This window comes from Melanerpes formicivorus, unplaced genomic scaffold (assembly GCF_026170545.1).
Source record: "Melanerpes formicivorus ecotype bairdi unplaced genomic scaffold, bMelFor1.0.p_v2 SCAF_35, whole genome shotgun sequence".
NCBI classification, from domain to species: domain Eukaryota; kingdom Metazoa; phylum Chordata; class Aves; order Piciformes; family Picidae; genus Melanerpes; species Melanerpes formicivorus.
The window spans coordinates 4,335,731-4,353,050 of NW_027142387.1; the positions used below are offsets into that span (position 1 = coordinate 4,335,731).

General features: G+C 41.2%; 1 protein-coding gene across 5 annotated transcripts in view; it reads right to left on the reverse strand.

Annotated features, from left to right (window-relative positions):
- The window catches only part of PDE1C (phosphodiesterase 1C), a 315,392-nt gene that overhangs the window by 256,493 nt on the left and 41,579 nt on the right, over nt 1–17,320 (reverse strand). For all 5 annotated transcript variants that reach the window (XM_068156896.1, XM_068156894.1, XM_068156895.1 and 2 more), the window contains exon 3: nt 12,413–12,584. In XM_068156896.1, the coding sequence (XP_068012997.1) occupies nt 12,413–12,584 (172 nt within the window). The remainder of the gene's footprint in view (nt 1–12,412; nt 12,585–17,320) is intronic.

The following is a 17,320-nucleotide window of genomic DNA, read 5'->3' on the forward strand; positions in this document are numbered from 1 at the left end:
GGTGACTTAATTGTCGCCTTCCAGTATCTGAAGGGGGCCTACAGGAAGGCTGGGCAGGGACTTCTCAGGATCTCAGGTAGTGATAGGACTAGGGGGAATGGAATGAAGCTGGAGGTGGGGAGATTCAGGCTAGATGTGAGGAGGAGGTTCTTCACCATGAGAGTGGTGAAACCCTGGAATGGGTTGTCCAGGGAGGTGGTCGAGGCCCCGTCCCTGGGGGTGTTTAAGACCAGGCTGGATGAGGCTCTGGCCAGGCTGATCTAGTGTGGGGTGTCCCTGCCCATGGCAGGGGGGTTGGAACTAGATGATCCTTGTGGTCCCTTCCAACCCTGAATGATACTATGAAAATATCTCTTAAAAAAAAAAAAAGAAGACAACAGAGACTAATTATTCATGCTACCTGCCTGCAATTTTGAGTGAAGTTAGCTTTTTGTGCTTTGTTTCCATCACCAGATTCCCCGAAATTCCCACAGAAGTATGAAGACACTCAGAAGAGAACAGGGAACAGACTGATTGATTACCTTTCTCTGCACCTCAATTGCATTCAATTATCTAATGTCATTCAGCTTTCGACATTGTAATTGCTTTGGGCACACACTGGTTCAAGTCTGCTAAGGTCAGGTACTTGAATAAAATTGCACCAATAAAGACGGCAGAGAATCTAATGGTCCCACATCTGAGGCCATGCCTGAACCAACAGAGCAAAAACCAGAATTTTAGAAGACAGCTACTGAAGGTATTTGACAGGTAGTTCCCAATACAGTGTCTGGGAAGAGAGGAGTGTTGTTAAGATGACTTCAGCTTCAACGAGGCAAAAAAAAAGTGTAACCACATATTTCACATCAGCAGGCACACCAGTTGGGTGACTGAAAGGTCAATGAAAGAATGGGCTTATTTGCTTTTCTGTCACTTTGTCTTATCTCAGTGCTGGAGGAAATACATTAGAAAGTTTCCCATAAATTATTTCAGGCTGAGCCTTCTTCTGAAGTCAACACCAGTAGAGAGTCCTGGTTAAAAACAGAGGACACCTTACTCCAGCATCTCTTTTAAGACAAATATTTAAGCAATTTTTTTTAAGATAAAAAGTCAGCAGGACCCCTATAAAATGCTTCTGCAGAAGCAAGAAGCAGTAACCTCTGCTACCAGGCTTTTACTCAAGACAGATCAAAATGGTCAGCAGACCCTGGAACTGAACAAATGGTTTCTAAGGCTACAAATAATCTTACTAAGATCATTACCCAATTCATGGTGAACTAATGAAAAAGTTCTTTATGGAAGTTGCCTCTGTCATTTGCACTTCTTAGAGGAGACCTCTTCAGACAGATTTGAATTACATTTGAGGATCTGTATTAGTGTCTTGTTACATGAATTTCCTCCTTCCCCATCCTCTATGTGAGCTGTGAACTCAGTGCCACTTTTAGGAGATGAAGCTTGCATTTTAATAAACTTCTCTATGGAAGACTCAGTTCACAAATTACTTGGTTTATATAGAGAGGTGAAAAAAAAACCACCCTAAAACATGTTATTCTGGTTCATCTCAAACACAGATGGGGAAACTCTCCAGAGAAAACACCCAGTCATGAATCTGCACTGCAGACCTCTACTTCACACTGACGTCAGAGGGATTTCCATGCAGCAGATGTTTGCAGACAATGCAACAAAAATCTGCAATGCAGATAACAGATCCGCAATGCAGATCAGACACAAGCATTTTACTCACAGGGTGATAATTCAGCTCCAGCATCCCCACCACAGAATCACAGAAACACTGAGATTAGAGGGGGGCTCTAGAGTTCAGCAAGTCTAACCTCCTTGCTCAAAGTAGTGTCAGTTACAGCAGGTTGGCTGGGACTGTATCAAGCTATGATTTGATTACCTCCATGGATGGAGACCTCAATACTTCTCTGGACCACCTGGGCCAGTGTTCAACCACTTTCACAATTAAAAAAATAAAACAACACCCTAGCACAAACATTTAAGCATTAAAATAAAATTCAATTTGATGTATTTCAGTTGTTGCCCTCTGCCTCTTCTCCTGTCACTGGGCACTTATGAGAAGAGTCTGGCCCTATCTTGTGTGTTCCCTTCCATCAGCATTTGTATTGGTAATCTCCTTCCAAGCCTTCTCTTCTCCAGGTTCTACAGTCTACAGGCTCTCCCTGCCTCCCCTTAAATGTTCTTCAAGGTCCTTTGCTGGTGTCTTTCTAGCATTTCCCTGTATCTCTTGTACTGGGGAATCCAGAACTGGACTCAGCACTCCACATGAGGCCTCACCAATGTTTTCTTTGCTGCAAGTTCATACTGCTGCCTCATGATCTAAGTCCACAAGGATCTCGAGGTTCTTCTCAGAAAAGCTGCCTCCTAGTCTATCATTTGCCAGTGTGTACTGGTACAATGGCTTGTTCCCCACCACAGTGCAGGACTTTGTACCTCCCCTTGCTGAACTGCATGATGTTCCTTTCTGCCCAGTTCTCCAGCTGGAAGAGGTGTTTCTGGATGGCAGCGCACCCATCTGGTCTACCAACCACTCACCCTGGCATTTGAGGTGTTTTTTAATCTACACATTTGCTGAGGGTGCTCCATCGTTCTGGTCCTTAAACTGCATAGATCATAGTTGTATAAGCTATAAAACAGCCACGCTGGGGGGAGGGGAGAGGGGGAAGAAAAAACAGCACACACTATTTGTAAACTACATTGAATCAATTTGTGCTGTTACCAACTTCTCGTGAATTGTTGAATATCTGCTTCAAAAAGTATGACACATAGAATATGACAAATCTGAGTTTAACCTCACTTGGATTCATAAATAAATTGTTCAATAACCAAAAAAAAAAAAAAAAAAAAAAAAAAGGGAAAAAAAAAACGGGGGGGGGGGGGGAAGGAGAGAGAGCAATACAGCTGACATCCTGCTGCAACACAAAACTAAGGATGCTGTGTTCTGTTGATACCACTGAGTAATTTTTGTTAGGAAATTAGGACAATTTTGCTAGCACAAGAGCTGATGTGTCAGGATGAGGCAATCATTTATAGAATGAATTAGAAAAAAAAGTGCAAAGTACTTTTTTTTCCCCATCCCTCGCTCTCTGAGGACCAATGCAATAAGCAAATATGTAAAGCCTAAGCAACACAAAGAAAACCTACACTTCAGGTCATGGCTTGCCAGAACCATCCTCAGATGCTCAGAAGGTGCACTGGCTATATTATAGTATCATAGTATCAGTCAGGGTTGGAAGGGACCACAAGGATCATCTAGTTCCAACCCCCCTGCCATGGGCAGGGACACCCCACACTAGATCAGGCTGGACAGAGCCTCATCCAGCCTGCTCTTAAACACCACCAGGGATGGGGCCTCAACCACCTCCCTGGACAACCCATTCCAGGGCTTCACCACTCTCATGGCGAAGAACCTCCTCCTATCCAGCCTGATATTAGAGCATTAAAGCAGGGGAGAAAGAAGGTAAACAGTTCAAGGCTGTACGGATTCAAAGGCTGCAAGCTTCATGAAGCTTTTGTGAAAGTCCATGGGCATTTCTCAAATGAGGATTTGCTGTATCTAGCCCAGGACACTCTGACTAACACATGCTTTGACAGCACCACTCATGATTCAGCAAAAACACTGCACCAAGCTTGATTTATAACATTAATCAACAAATATGCAAATTTCACTCTGTGGGCACTGCTTTGAAATATCAAGCCATACACTCAGCTGCAGTAAATCAGTACAACTCTACAGAAGTCAGCTGAGTTTGATGCCAATTTACAGCAAATTTGGCCCACTGTATTTACACCAACACACTCTGTACTGCTGCCAGTCCAGAAAATTATAAGCAGCTTTAAAACAAAGTGAAAACCGCCCCAAAAGGAGACACAGTGCCATAAGAGGAATCCAATTTTCTCAACATCTCATCTGCAGAATGAATCTGTACATTACTTTGTATTATGAATAACACTGTGCAGAATTAGGGCAGACTTAATTATAACTGCTACAAGAAGCTGGTAGGATAACAAGTATCCTTTAGATTCAGGAGCAGATATTATTGGTGACAATTATGAGACAAAATTCAATCTTGATGTTCTAAGTACTGGGAACAGAAATGTTATCTTCATCTCAGAAACTGCAACTGCTCACACAGAGCTTGCACTGATTCTAGATGAGGCTTGTGCACATCATTTAGGAAGAAGGAAAATAATCTGACAGTTTTTCATTTTTACAGTAAATGTTCTTCAGTAGCTGTTACTTATGAAACAGAACTACAAGTCTGGTCCTTTTTCAGCAGAGCCGAGAGAAAATTTAGTCTGACAAAACTCGCATGTAAGAGGAGACAGATCAAAGGGGGAGTGGTGTATGTGTGTGTCTAAACGACAGACATGGGCACAAACTGGAATCCAAAGCCCAAATTCCTGAGTCAAGTACCATACCTCAAGAAGAAAGCCTTTCCACCAAAAGAAGTGATACAAATGTTACTTTGCCAGAGTAAGAGAAGCACTGATGGCAAATGTAGACTAAAGACCGAGTCTCAAAACAACTTGAGTCAATGTATAAAGTTTAGATCAGTTTATAAAGTTCAGATGGAAACCAAGTAACACATGATGGTTTTTGCAGTCTTGCTGTGAACACTTCAATAGATTCAGATCCAAAAATTATTGGAACTAAAAATAAATGTCCCAATCTGCAAGCTACAGACACCATGGCTCTGACATCAGCAAGTGCCGAGTACTCAGATGGATAGTGTGAGAAGTTCCAAATAAGACCTTTCTATTACATAAAATAGTATCTAGAAATTGCCAGCAGACAGCTTAATGTGCAAAAACCAGCTAAAGAACAGCCATTAGCAAGTTATGTGGGTAAGCAGTGTTGACAGTTCACAGCAGCTTTACTTACCTAGATGTTGCTATATGTCCACAAAGTCACTGGTAGGCTGGGTTGTGAATTTCTAGCAAAATATGGCAATTACCAAAATCCAGTTTGCACGGGAAGACAAACTGGACAAAACCACCAGCAAGCACAGAGTCCAAAGACACTTACACAGAGTAGGGAATGCAAACAGGTAATGCCAAGCAACCCACAGCATGGTATTAACAGCAATCCTATGGGAATCAATAACTCAATCCATATGATGCATGACCCCTGCAAAAGATAAGGAGTTTGCTAACGTGTCCCAGGTAAACATCCAATTGTCAGGGGTTTACAGTGTAGATTCTCTCATCTTTCATTAGAAAAATACAAAAACTTTAAAATCTCAACTTCATATTTCAGTGTTTAAATAACTATCATTTCCCAAGACAGGATACAGTTCCCTCTCCAGATCCATTTGTCATACTCAATTAACTGGAGCTAAGTATCTCTTTTTCCTCCCCCTTCAAAGCTCTTCACATTAATCAGAAATGCAGGACATTGGTGAAGATTAAGCTCTGATCCATTAGCCTAAAGATTATTTTGGGTTATTTCATGATGGCTATTGTTGTTACTCACTTCAAAATATTCCTGAACCCTTACTTGCAGGTTTTGTGGTCTCAAAACCAAATCAAATCTACTCTTGATTGAATTGGATCTGGGGGATGTTTTACCACATCCTTTAGGAAAACATCATAACATAGCACATCAATTCATTGCCATCAGGCAGACATTTAAAAGCAGACTAAACCAAAGAGGAATTTCCTTTGAGTGCCTTTTTAATGTTTCATGCTCAGGCAAATTAAAGAACCCAAGATTCAGCAATTGATTAGTCAAAGAATTTTATCTCAGCTCATCACTTTCTCTGACTGCCAAGAGTAAGAAAGTCACTATCCCATTTTCCCACTGGAAATGAAATATATACTGTAGCAGTCTTAATTTAATAACGGGATGAACAACCTTCAGCCCACGGGACACACACAGACTGCCAGGACAATAAATCTGTTCCAGAGCCCACATGCCCTCCCCTCCTACCAAATGCCCTTCAAGTGCAGACTACAGGCTGGAAGAATAGGCCATGTGGCCACAGACTCCTTTCCAGTGCTAGTTTGTCTGAAAGCTAAGCTGCTCCTCCCCATTAGATGACGCTCCATAGAATCACAATAATTTCAGTTGGAAAAGACCTTTAAGCCCATTGAGTCTACTATCTGACTCTACCAAGTCTGGGGTTAAACCATGTCCCTTAACACTGCATCTGCTTGCCTTTTAAGCACCTCCAGGGATGACAGTTGGCTCATATCAAGAAACCCTGGACCTATACATGTGCACAAAAAGACCACGCTGTGTGTAACAACATGGCAGTGGGTGAGAAGTCATGGCATGTACTTCACTTAATCTACAAAATAAGGTATGAGGCTCACTCAAGAGGTAATTAGGCATCATTTACAGCCTAATAGTAATGACAGTAATACCTTTCATTATCATCAATTATAGTACTCAAAGCTACAGTACAAGCTATGACTGGCTGTGACGGAATAAGAGGACGCAAGGGAGGTTTAGGCTGGATGTTAGGAAGAAATTCTTCACAGAAAGAGTGATTGGCCATTGAAACGAACTGCCCAGGGAGGTGGTGGAGTAACCATCACTGGAGGTGTTTAAAAAGAGACTGGATGAGGCATTTAGTGCCATGGTTTAGTTGAGTAGATGATGTTGGGTGGTAAGTTGGACTCAATCTCAAAGGTCTTCTCCAACCTGGCTAATTCTGTATTCTATTCTGTATTCTGGTTTCTTACATGCTTGTGCTTTACACCTCTCCTACCTTTCCTATAGCAACATGTTCTGTGACCTTCTGCATCTCCTGCTGCTCTGCTCTCCTTGTGCTCTGTCTGTCTGTGTGGTCACATATGGTGGATGGTTCACAGCTACAGATGTGCTGTTTAGCCTGACTAAATTAAAACAGGTCAGCCAGATAGCAGGTCTCAGAAGTCAGCTTTTCTCTCTCCTATCCACTCTTTCTGTTGGATCCTATTTTATCTTACCATCAGTTTTCACAAAACAGGTAGGAACAAAGTATCTTTGAGATATCTACCATTCTGTTAAGCTACAAATCAAGTTCAGCTATGGTTAACAAGTTAATGGGAAGGCTGACTGAGGGACATACAGCAGTTTCCCTAGGAAAAGGACAGCCAGTTTTCCTTAGGAAACCAGGCCAAAAATTATGTCAGTGGGAATCACACGGCATCTCAGTTTGGTATTAGGATACAGAGACTACTAATCTCTCATGGTGGGGAGAACCAAATAATTAATTATTAAACATTACCCTACCAGACTATCCTTAAGTTAATGTGTTGTTCTACATTCGCACCTCTTTCCATACACAGATTCTTCTGTGAACCTGCAAGAAAGACTGGGCTGGTTGACAGAAACCAAGCTGCAAATCGAAGCCCTTGTAACAGCCTTTTATAGCCACAAGAAAGCCACACAGACATCTGAGACTCAGGTGGCTGCACAGGTATACCAAGTTTTGACTTAAAAACATGTTCCACTTCTGCTGGGGGCAGGAGCACGCAGCATAGTCCATGTCCGGGACTGGGAGTGATCTGTACACTTACAAAGCCAGAACTGGAAAATTTGCACAGCTGCAAAACAAATGTTCAGAGTTTATTACGGTACAAGATCCAGGTGATGTGCATAAGGTAGAGAAGTATGGTCAAGGACAGGTATTGGTCAGCCTTCAAAGCAGGATTTTTTTTTACTATCAGGGCTTTATTTATCCAGAGGTCTTCAGCTCAAACTCTTGTTCCCTTTTTGGCAGTGGATTTGTTCCCTGCCTTTCAAAGGCACAGCTCTGTTAGGACACCCACAGTCCATCTGAATTTCTCAACTTGGGTCTTTTGATGTCTCTGATATTTACAGGGATGGGACTTCTGGCTTTGCTTACCATCAATAATACATCTAACCTATGAAGAACAAGAAGACTCTGATATCAAGAAAGGAAAAAAAAAGACGAGAGAAGTCCATTTCTCTTTCAACTGCCTGAAAAAAACACCTTGCTCTTGGATCCATGTGGATATACGTGAACAGAGAGAGAATGCAGCCTTTGAACAGTAACCGCGATAAATCTTTCCCCTCTGATCGTTCCCCCTCTGACTCACAAATCTCAATCTACCACGAAACGAGCGCATAGCTCTCACAAAGCATAGCAGGAGCCTAGGAGGGAGGCACAATTGAGAGAGAAGAGAGACAAATGATGCAGGAGCTGTTTCCTTAACGAACGGAACACCTTTCACTTACAATTGATTGCACTGAGTGTCAATAAATAACAGCAATAAGCAACAGGTTTGAAAAGAACAATAATTAATTTAAGTTTAATGCAAGTAAAATGCCTTACTATAAGTCTGGACTGAGAAAGATGTTTGGAAAGATGCTTGCTTATATTTCAATGCTTAGTGAGAGCTCTATCTGCTGTAGATGGGTATAACATGCAATTAGAATGCCTTTTGTGCTGCTAGCCTTGTTCAGTCTTTATTTCACAACTCATTTTTCTGTCCATTAAATAAAAAAAAATAGTCAGCCAAACCAAAAACACAAGAAGGAAGTCTCAATAAACAAAAACAAGGTAACAAACAAATACTGAGAACCAGGAGGGAGGGCTTTATTCTATCCCATGTCTAGCCCCCAAGTCCTCTTATTCTTCAGTCATGATCACAGCTGTCTTGCACAGCATTACTTCCCTTTATGTTTTTCAAATCTCATGTACTAGCTTAGCTAGCTGCAGCCAAGCTTTGGTGCTGCCCAGAGAATGTCAAAAGGTGAAAGGTGGCACAGGAGGAGTTCTTCAGGTTCCTTCCACCATGTGATTGGAGATGGGCTCCTGCAGATGGGCAAAGCAGAAGGAAGGAAAGCTCACTCCCTTATTCCCACAGATGCGACCTGACCCACACAGCTGAGGCTTAGGAGCTGGCTCTTCAACACACATTGCTGTAATTGAAGTTTTCATATTTGGAACACTTCAGCAGCACCCTGGTGACCAACTGCCCAATAGTCAGCCTGAGCAAGAATCGTAAAGGCCTTCCAAAAAACTTCTGGGTGAGGTTTGGAGAATAGCACCCAAACCTGTCTCTTTCATCTCTGCTCACCCTGGAGATTGCCAGCCTGGCATTATCAAAATGCCTGCTTGGGCAGTGCTGCCAGGGAGCAGCATGCTTCTAGAAGGTAGCGCAGGCCGTAAAGTTATTACATAGTCTCCTTAAGACCATTATTTACCACTCATTAACTAGCACTATTAGTTCTTACCAATACCAATAGCAACACTGCTTATTACAGGGACTTAGCAGATCAAAAATCAGATCTAGAGAGTATCTGAGTTACAGGCTTCAGTGTCATCAGCACTAACTCCAGCCAACATCTTCATCACACCACCCTGACAAGGCCAAACACCCACCACCTAATATTCCTGGGCATCAATCCACAGCCACTGCCAATGACGGTACATACATGGATGCTGATCCATGCACAGCTGTTCAAACAGAAAGTGATCACAGCCCTTGTAATTGTGAACTTCCATATTTGTGCAAAGGAAGAGAGTGGCTATAACAGAGTTGTTGCATAAAGTATGGGCCAAGAAGCTAATGACTTCTGTGTGTCTAATTATATATTTGTTTTCCTTGTCAAAAGGGGATAAAATGTGCCATTCTCCATATTCCACTGTGTTTTCAAATGCATTTCAAATTGGAGCCTGCCTTGTCTTTACTAGACAAATAGACTAAATGTCAGTGAGAACAGATTTTTAAATCTGGATTTTAAACAGTGCAGTAGTATGACTAGTAAGTTAATTTTTTTGTCTTGACAACTGCTCACTCAATACTGCAAACAAGAAGATATTACAAACTCTTTCAGTTCCTGCTTCAGAATGGTATTCAACCTCATTCTAATTAGTCCTGTGCTGTATCTTCAGAAAAGAGATAGTAAAATAATTGTGTAAGAAAATCAAGATCATCAGAATGTTTTTTTAACTGTGGCAAGATCCTGCACTATACTTACTTGGGGTGAAGAGAGGGGTTTGATTTCATTTGGGTTTTGCTTCACCTCTTGAAGATTAGTGCAGGAAAAGTACTGGAATGATTGAAATCATCACATTCCTCCTTTCATGTTTTAAAGCATTTCAAGCTCATATCTAGATGTTGAACAAAATCAAATATAGATCTCTTCCTAATTTTCCAAGCTACAGAACAATAAGTACTGCACCGTGGAAAACAAGATCTAATACAAGAGGTGGCAACTGGGATTTCATGCTGCTTATATGTACTCACATAAAAAGATAGGCAATCACAAGGAAGTGTGACTCATTTGACACTGGAGAGACATTTTCTTTTTAACTATACATGAAAGGGATGGTATTGCCATACACTGCTCTAGCAGCAGTGAATCAGAAGTAGTAAGGGAGCTGCTGCATTTTACAGTGTGTAGCAGTCACATTCAAAAACAAGGCTTGGTTCTCCTCTTCATAAAATCAGTCCATGCAAGCCCAGCATTGGCCCACATTCCCTGAGATTCAGCCACCACTTTCCTAATTAAGACATGGTGGACTGGATAACTTGTAAAAGGTATTTCATTCCCCAAAAGGCAAGTGGGCAGCAAGATCTTCCCAGTGACCAAAAAACCAAGTCCACAGTAGATAGGCAAATCACGGGCACTAAGACACACCAGTGAAACACTGCCAAGGAAGCACTTGAAGATCACGACTCACAGAAGACTGATGAATCAAACACACAACCCATCATACAGAAGATGCAACTGGGCCCCAGTTATGTATTTACATAGCCCCCACAACATCAAGTAGATCCCAAAGTGAATAAAAACACCACAGAGGTTTTGTTTTCTTTTGTTTTTAGACAGTAATTGCAATGTACTCTCCTATCTTTCACTCCACTGTGTAGCCACTAAACACACACGGGGCTTCCTTTCTTTATAAAACTAGACAGTTCCTATTTACTTTGTAACAGCAATTTGTTTGGATTTCCATCTATAAAAGTCCCCCCCAGATGCCATGTTAGACAATAATTTTTAAAGTGATGAAATACAAAGGTTCTGTAATGTTTATAAAGCCATTTAAACTGCATTAGCAAAACTGCTTTGCTAAATTACATTTTCCAACTCATCAGTCCTTATTATGCTATATATAAGCTCACCTCTTCTAAGAGTCACCCCACTCACATAATCAAATCATGCCATTCGAAACGCTGTGACATTATTTTGTCATGTAAAATGGTTGAAATTATCTTGATGATGGCAAAGTAAAGGATTGTTGCTACCTAGAATTTGTTATGAGAGGGGAAAGCTGAGAAAGAGTTGAAACTCTTGAAATTATAGATTTTAAACAGCAGAGATAAAGTGTTTAAAAGCCATTAAATACCACAAGTCGTCATACAAGCAGGATCCAGGCTCTGAAACCCTTTCCCTTAATCATTATAATGGAAATATTAAAGAAGAAAATGGAATTAAAGGATTTATTTACACAGACTGGCATAAACTCCCTTGAGGGCAATATGCTTTTAAAGGCCAAGCAGTATAAACAAGGTCTCTGAAATTGCTACCTAATGTAATGACATATGTAAGTACATTCAAAATAATGATTATATGATGACTGAAAGAAGTTTGACAAACTGAAGTGTAATCAAAAGCACTGTGCTCAGATAAAATTATCCCAAGCAAAAAAAGAAAATAAACAAAAAAAAAAGCCAACACCAAACATTTTATGCTTGCACAAGTGTGCACTTAACATAAGAGAGCAGCATAGTTTTCAACAATACAAACTTAAAAGACACTTGGAGAAATTAATTCTGCCACGCACGTCACTTCTGCTGGGCACAGCAATTGTCATGTTTTGATCACAGATCCACTGCTTGCATACAGCTTCTCTATTTCACCTCACTTTTAAAAAATAATTTGCAGTAAACATGCCTCCAAGAAATGGCTGACAACTGTACAGCCACATGATTAAATAAAAGAGAGGAAAACTCGGCAATAGATCTATCACACACTTTACAACAGCAGCGATGGCTTGCTTGCAAGCCCCTGGCCAGAATTCCTCACCTTGACAAAATAAATTAATGCTAGACAGTTCTCAAGACATTACATCAACAGAGAAAGGTTTAGCCCTCCCTTGTGAAAATAAAACACATCATCTGAGCTGAAGTGCTTCATCACTAAACCACTTTCAAATGAAACAATCCCAACCTTCCAAGACATTTTCATGCAACAAACTGACTTCATTAACCATTTTGACTAGTTAGTGTTTATATCTGTCTAGTCCATACTTTTTTTAAGAAGGCCAATGTCTGAGAACTGGAAGTCCAATCACTATTACTTGTGCACTTCTTTTTTCGCTCTTGTTAAGGACGAAGACATGTAGCATCACAGAATCTTTCAGAAACCATTTCCCCCACTAAACCCACAATGAAAACCTAAAAACCCATCCTCTCAAGGATAAACAAAGTAAACTCATATCCTTCAGACCTGAAAGACGTTTTCACCAATGCCTCAGGACTGTCCACAGGTGGCAGTTCATCTGCTAGGATTTCTTCAGGAGGTCTAGGGTCACTGATGATGGTTGGCTTTGGTCTCTCCTTGAGGTTGCCAGTCAGCCCACCAATAATGGTGTTCCACAAGCAGTTTTGTGATTTAGACCCTGAGAAAACAGATTAAAAGAGAGAAAATAAATTCATTCTCGCCTCAGTCTGGAAACAAAGATAATCTGTTACACCTTTGCCTCACCACATTAAGCCTGAAAACCCAAACTAAACTTCAAAAAGGAAATACAGACTAATGCTCAGGTCATTCCAAATCCAAGACTGTAATGCTTCCCATAAAAAGATTTGATTATACAACATGAAGTCAATAAAAAATATCCTCTCCTCGTTATACTTCGATTATAGCTCAGCATGTGTTAATGTGGCAGCATTTTGCACCAAAAAAACCTAACCAAAAAAATCAAAGTATCAAATCATTGACTTCCTTAGACTAAAGTTAATGGTGGTTCAATTATAGATTAAAGATATGATTGAAGGAACAGTGTCAGAGAACATATTTTTGTTGAACCTTCAGCTTTTCTGAGTGGACATTCAAATGCCAAAGTAATTTTATGGATGATCTTCTTACATTTATTTAGAAGTATCACCAGGTGCCTCTTGCTTGTCATTCAGAGAAACCATCCTCATCTGTACAGAGGCTAGTTACACTGGCAAAGTGCAATTAGCATCCTTCAGCCAGATCTCTTCCTCCCTGCCTTGGGAGGAGAGAATCTGTGGCTTGAATTTTATGAAATCTCAGTACTTGTTCCATATTTTCAAAACTTTCCAAATGGCTTCTGAATAAAGCAGGAACTTCGGAATGTCCCAGTGATACTCCCATACTGAACATCTATGTCATTCTAACATTTAAGTATTATAGGAAAGGTGAGTCAGAAGGTCCCAAGAAGAACAATTAAGAACTGAAATTATGCTTATTTCAGTTAAGGGACTTCACAGCAGAGCAGCAGCAAGCATTAATCTTACTGGATTCCAAAGGAATCAGGCATACCAACTCTGTAGGTAGTCACTCTCCTTGGGTTGTGTATCTACATGCTAAATGAAAAGAAAGAGAAACAAACCAACCAACCAACAACAAAAACTCCAAACAAACAGAAACAAAACACTCCCACCAAAACCAAAAACCCAAAACTGATAACTGGGTGATTTCTGAAATCAGCAGCTGATTTTTTATGACAGATAGTGCAGGTAAAATGTTCAAATATTTTCCTGTCATTCAGATGCAATTCTCCATCAGATCCAATTAAGAAGCAAATAGTGGACCTAACACATAGGGATTAAGGTGACTTTTAGTACACAGAAAGTATATAAGAGCTAGCCAAACAGAAGGGCTGCTATCCCATGTCTCCTGAGAGTATATCATGAGAAAATACTCTGTTAGGATCATAGAATCACCCAGGCTAGAAAGGACCTTTGCTATCATCAAGTCCAGCAATGTCTGCTGCTACAGGCAGGTGAAGACAGCCTTATGTTGCTGGTCATCTTAAATGTCTTGCTTTCATACAGCCCAAATGGTGCAAAGACAGAAGATAAGCAATACTCATGTGTCTCTTCCATTCAAAACTAATTTTCAGAGTAGTTCCCAGCTAATTAGGAAAGCTCCATATTCATAGGCTTCTCTGCTTCTAATTGTCAGCAACTGTGAATACGTGAAGACCACGTTTACCCAAATTCCAAGGTAGCACTGACATTCCTCACACCAGGCTGACCAAAGCCAAGTACTATCTACACAACAGCTGCAGAAATAAAAACTACATCAATGTATCTACAAGCATGCTTAAGGCACTAGAACATCTGTCTTATGAGGAAAGACTGAGATCTGCATCTGTTTAGTCTGAAAAAGAGAAAATTGAGAGGAGATCTTATTAATCTTTATAAATATCTAAAGGATGGTTATCAAGAAGACGGTGCCAGTCTCTTCTCAATGGTGTCCTGTCATAGGAGAAGGGGCAATGCATGCAAACTGAAACACAAGAAGTGCCACCTCAAGATGAGGAGAAACTTCTTTACTGTAAGGGTGATGGAACACTGGAACAGGCTGCAAAGAGATGTTGTAGAGTACCTTTCTCTAGAGACTATCAAAACCCATCTGGTTTGGTTCCTGTGTGACCTGCCTTAGGTGATCTCACTTTGGCAGGGAGGTTAGACTCAATCTCTAGATTCCTACCCCTACTGTTCTATAATGCTATGATATCTTTATCATTCCATGGTTTGTGACGTTATGGCAATACATGGCTGTTTCTCTTCCTTAGACCACCACCCAAATTTCCAAAATTGTCTTAATTTTGCTTTAATAAATAAGCATTTGTTTTCCCATTCTGTAAGGGCAAGAGGAATAGAATAGAATAGAATAGAATAGAATAGAATAGAATAGAATAGACCAGACCAGACCAGACCAGACCAGGTTGGAAGAGACCCTCAAGATCATCACAGTATCACCAAGGTTGGAAGAGACCTCAAAGATCACCAAGTCCAACCTGTCACCACAGACCTTATGACTAAACCATGGCACCAAGTGCCACATCCAATCCCCTCTTGAACACCTCCAGGGATGGTGACTCCACCACCTTCCTGGGCAGCCCATTCCAATGAGCAATCACTCTCTCTGTGTAGAACTTCCTCCTAACCTTCAGGCTAAACCTCCCCTGGCACAGCCTGAGACTGTGTCCTCTTGTTCTGGTGCTGGTTGCCTGGCAGAAGAGACCAACCTCTGCCTGTCCACAACCTCCCTTAAGGTAGTTGTAGAGAGCAATGAGGTCACCCCTGAGCCTCCTCTTCTCCAGGCTAAGCAACCCCAGCTCCCTCAGTCTCTCCTCATAGGGCTTGTGTTCCAATGGATTAATGGATATAAGAGTTTTAAATTATCTGTCTATGCAGGCCATCTATGATAGAAGCCAAAATATTGTGATTGCCCACAATATGTTGTCAGGACTCTCTCTTTTGCAAAAGTCTGGTATACTCAGCCTAGTTGGAACCTGAAGTTTACCAGTCAAAGAAAAGTAAGTTTCCAGCCAGCCACACATGCTGCACACTAAGGACAACAGGACACCAATAGCTGAAGGGGGGGGGGAGGGGGGGAAATGCTGTGTCCTTTTAAAATAATATTTTGTAGAAAAGAGGCTCTCTAAAGCCAGTTATGTAATTTTGAGGATCTTCTCTGCAATTACTCCAAGGAATCTGCTGACTTACCCAAACCACCAGCTTCTCCCTATTTCCTCAGGTCTATACCCTTTCTTTTATTCCACAAGTGTCATGTGTTGAGTTGGATCTGGATCAATACCATGCTGCCATCATGCCAGCTTCAAAAGGAAAGTGCTGGCTGGAGCAAAGCTTGAAGTTCAGATTGTAACATGAAGGGCTTCCCCTTACAGGGGCTGCTTCCACTTTCCAGTTTTGGGGTGTGAGGCTTTTCCACTGGGCAGGCTGCTGGTTGGGTGTGGTAGGAGGTCACTGGCTTCTGCTGCTGCTTCTGCATTTTGCTGTGCTTTTCTGCAAACAGGCTAAAGTAATTATGTGTTGGATTATTTCCAGTAAAACTCTCTATCTCAACTCTTTATCTCAATCCAGAGTTTTTCTTTGTGTTACTTTCCCTCTCATCTGTGCAGGGAGAAAGAGGGGGTTGCAAGAGTAGGCCATGTTAACCCAAAAAGTCCTCCAGCTTCTGAGGCACAGGACAGCTCCATGGTCCAGGAAAACACTAGGTGCAAGTAGCTTGCTGATTGCCCTACCACTGAAAGCCAACAGGGAGCAGTTAACTGGCTGCCACTGAAAACCATATACTCAGAATATTGTCTTTCTTTCTTTTAAATAAAAACCGTGCCAAAAAATAACCCTTGTTTCAGTATGCATACACAAATGTCTCTGCACATCCACCTCTGCCTTCTCCTCTAGCATGGCTATCCACCCCATGCAGCCTCTTCCCCTATGATTAGATCTAGGCTGTAGACTCAAATCTACTTGGCTCTTGTAAAGATCAAAAGTAGCAAATCAAGCTAACCGACATGAATTAACCAACCTCACTAAGAGCAATGAAATGGTTACCTGTCCTAAGCAGTGTTCAGCCTGCCCACAGCCATGCTCAAGTGAAGGGCATTCAGCAAACCATTGTTTTATTTAAGGTACCTGCCTTAACAGATACCTGCCAGGAGCTTCCAGTTGTCTGAAATGCTGAAAGCCTGATGAATTTAAATCCCCATAAAGAGTGATGGCACAGTGGTACTTGTAGCAAGATGACATAGTAAGATACCAAGCACATTAACTGCTGCTGAAAGCAGTAATAACCTCTTAAACTCAAAGTCTCCTAACTGGACTGGAATTTGATGTTTAAGAGTAGAGAAGATTGGGTAGCTCTAGCATTGGAATGAGTAATACTTAACTCAATTTTAATTCAAAGCCTTGTGAATAAGTGTAAACATTTGCAAAAAGATCCTTCTCCCTCATTTTATTGTGCCCTATCAAAAGATGATCAAAGCTGAGCTAGAGGCAAAAGCAAAACAGGTTTAGGTGTTATAATTTAAAAAGCAAAACTCTGCTTAAAGAATCTGTGGGTAGGCATCCAAATACTTTGACATAGCCTGAAAATATTGTTACACTGCAAGCCTGGCTACCAGAAGCAGTGACAACCACACAACTATCATTCCCATTGCCTCACTTAACAACAGCAGCAGCTTTTCCCTCTTCTTTGGAGCATATAGCTGTTTCCCCTTCAGTTCAAGAACAGAGTACTGCTTACAACAGTCAGGATGCACAAAGCTCCTGTAGGTTTCTGTAGGCTATCTTGCATTTGGTTGTGCATACAGAAAGTTAGATCAGGTAAATAAAATCAGGCAAAATGGGT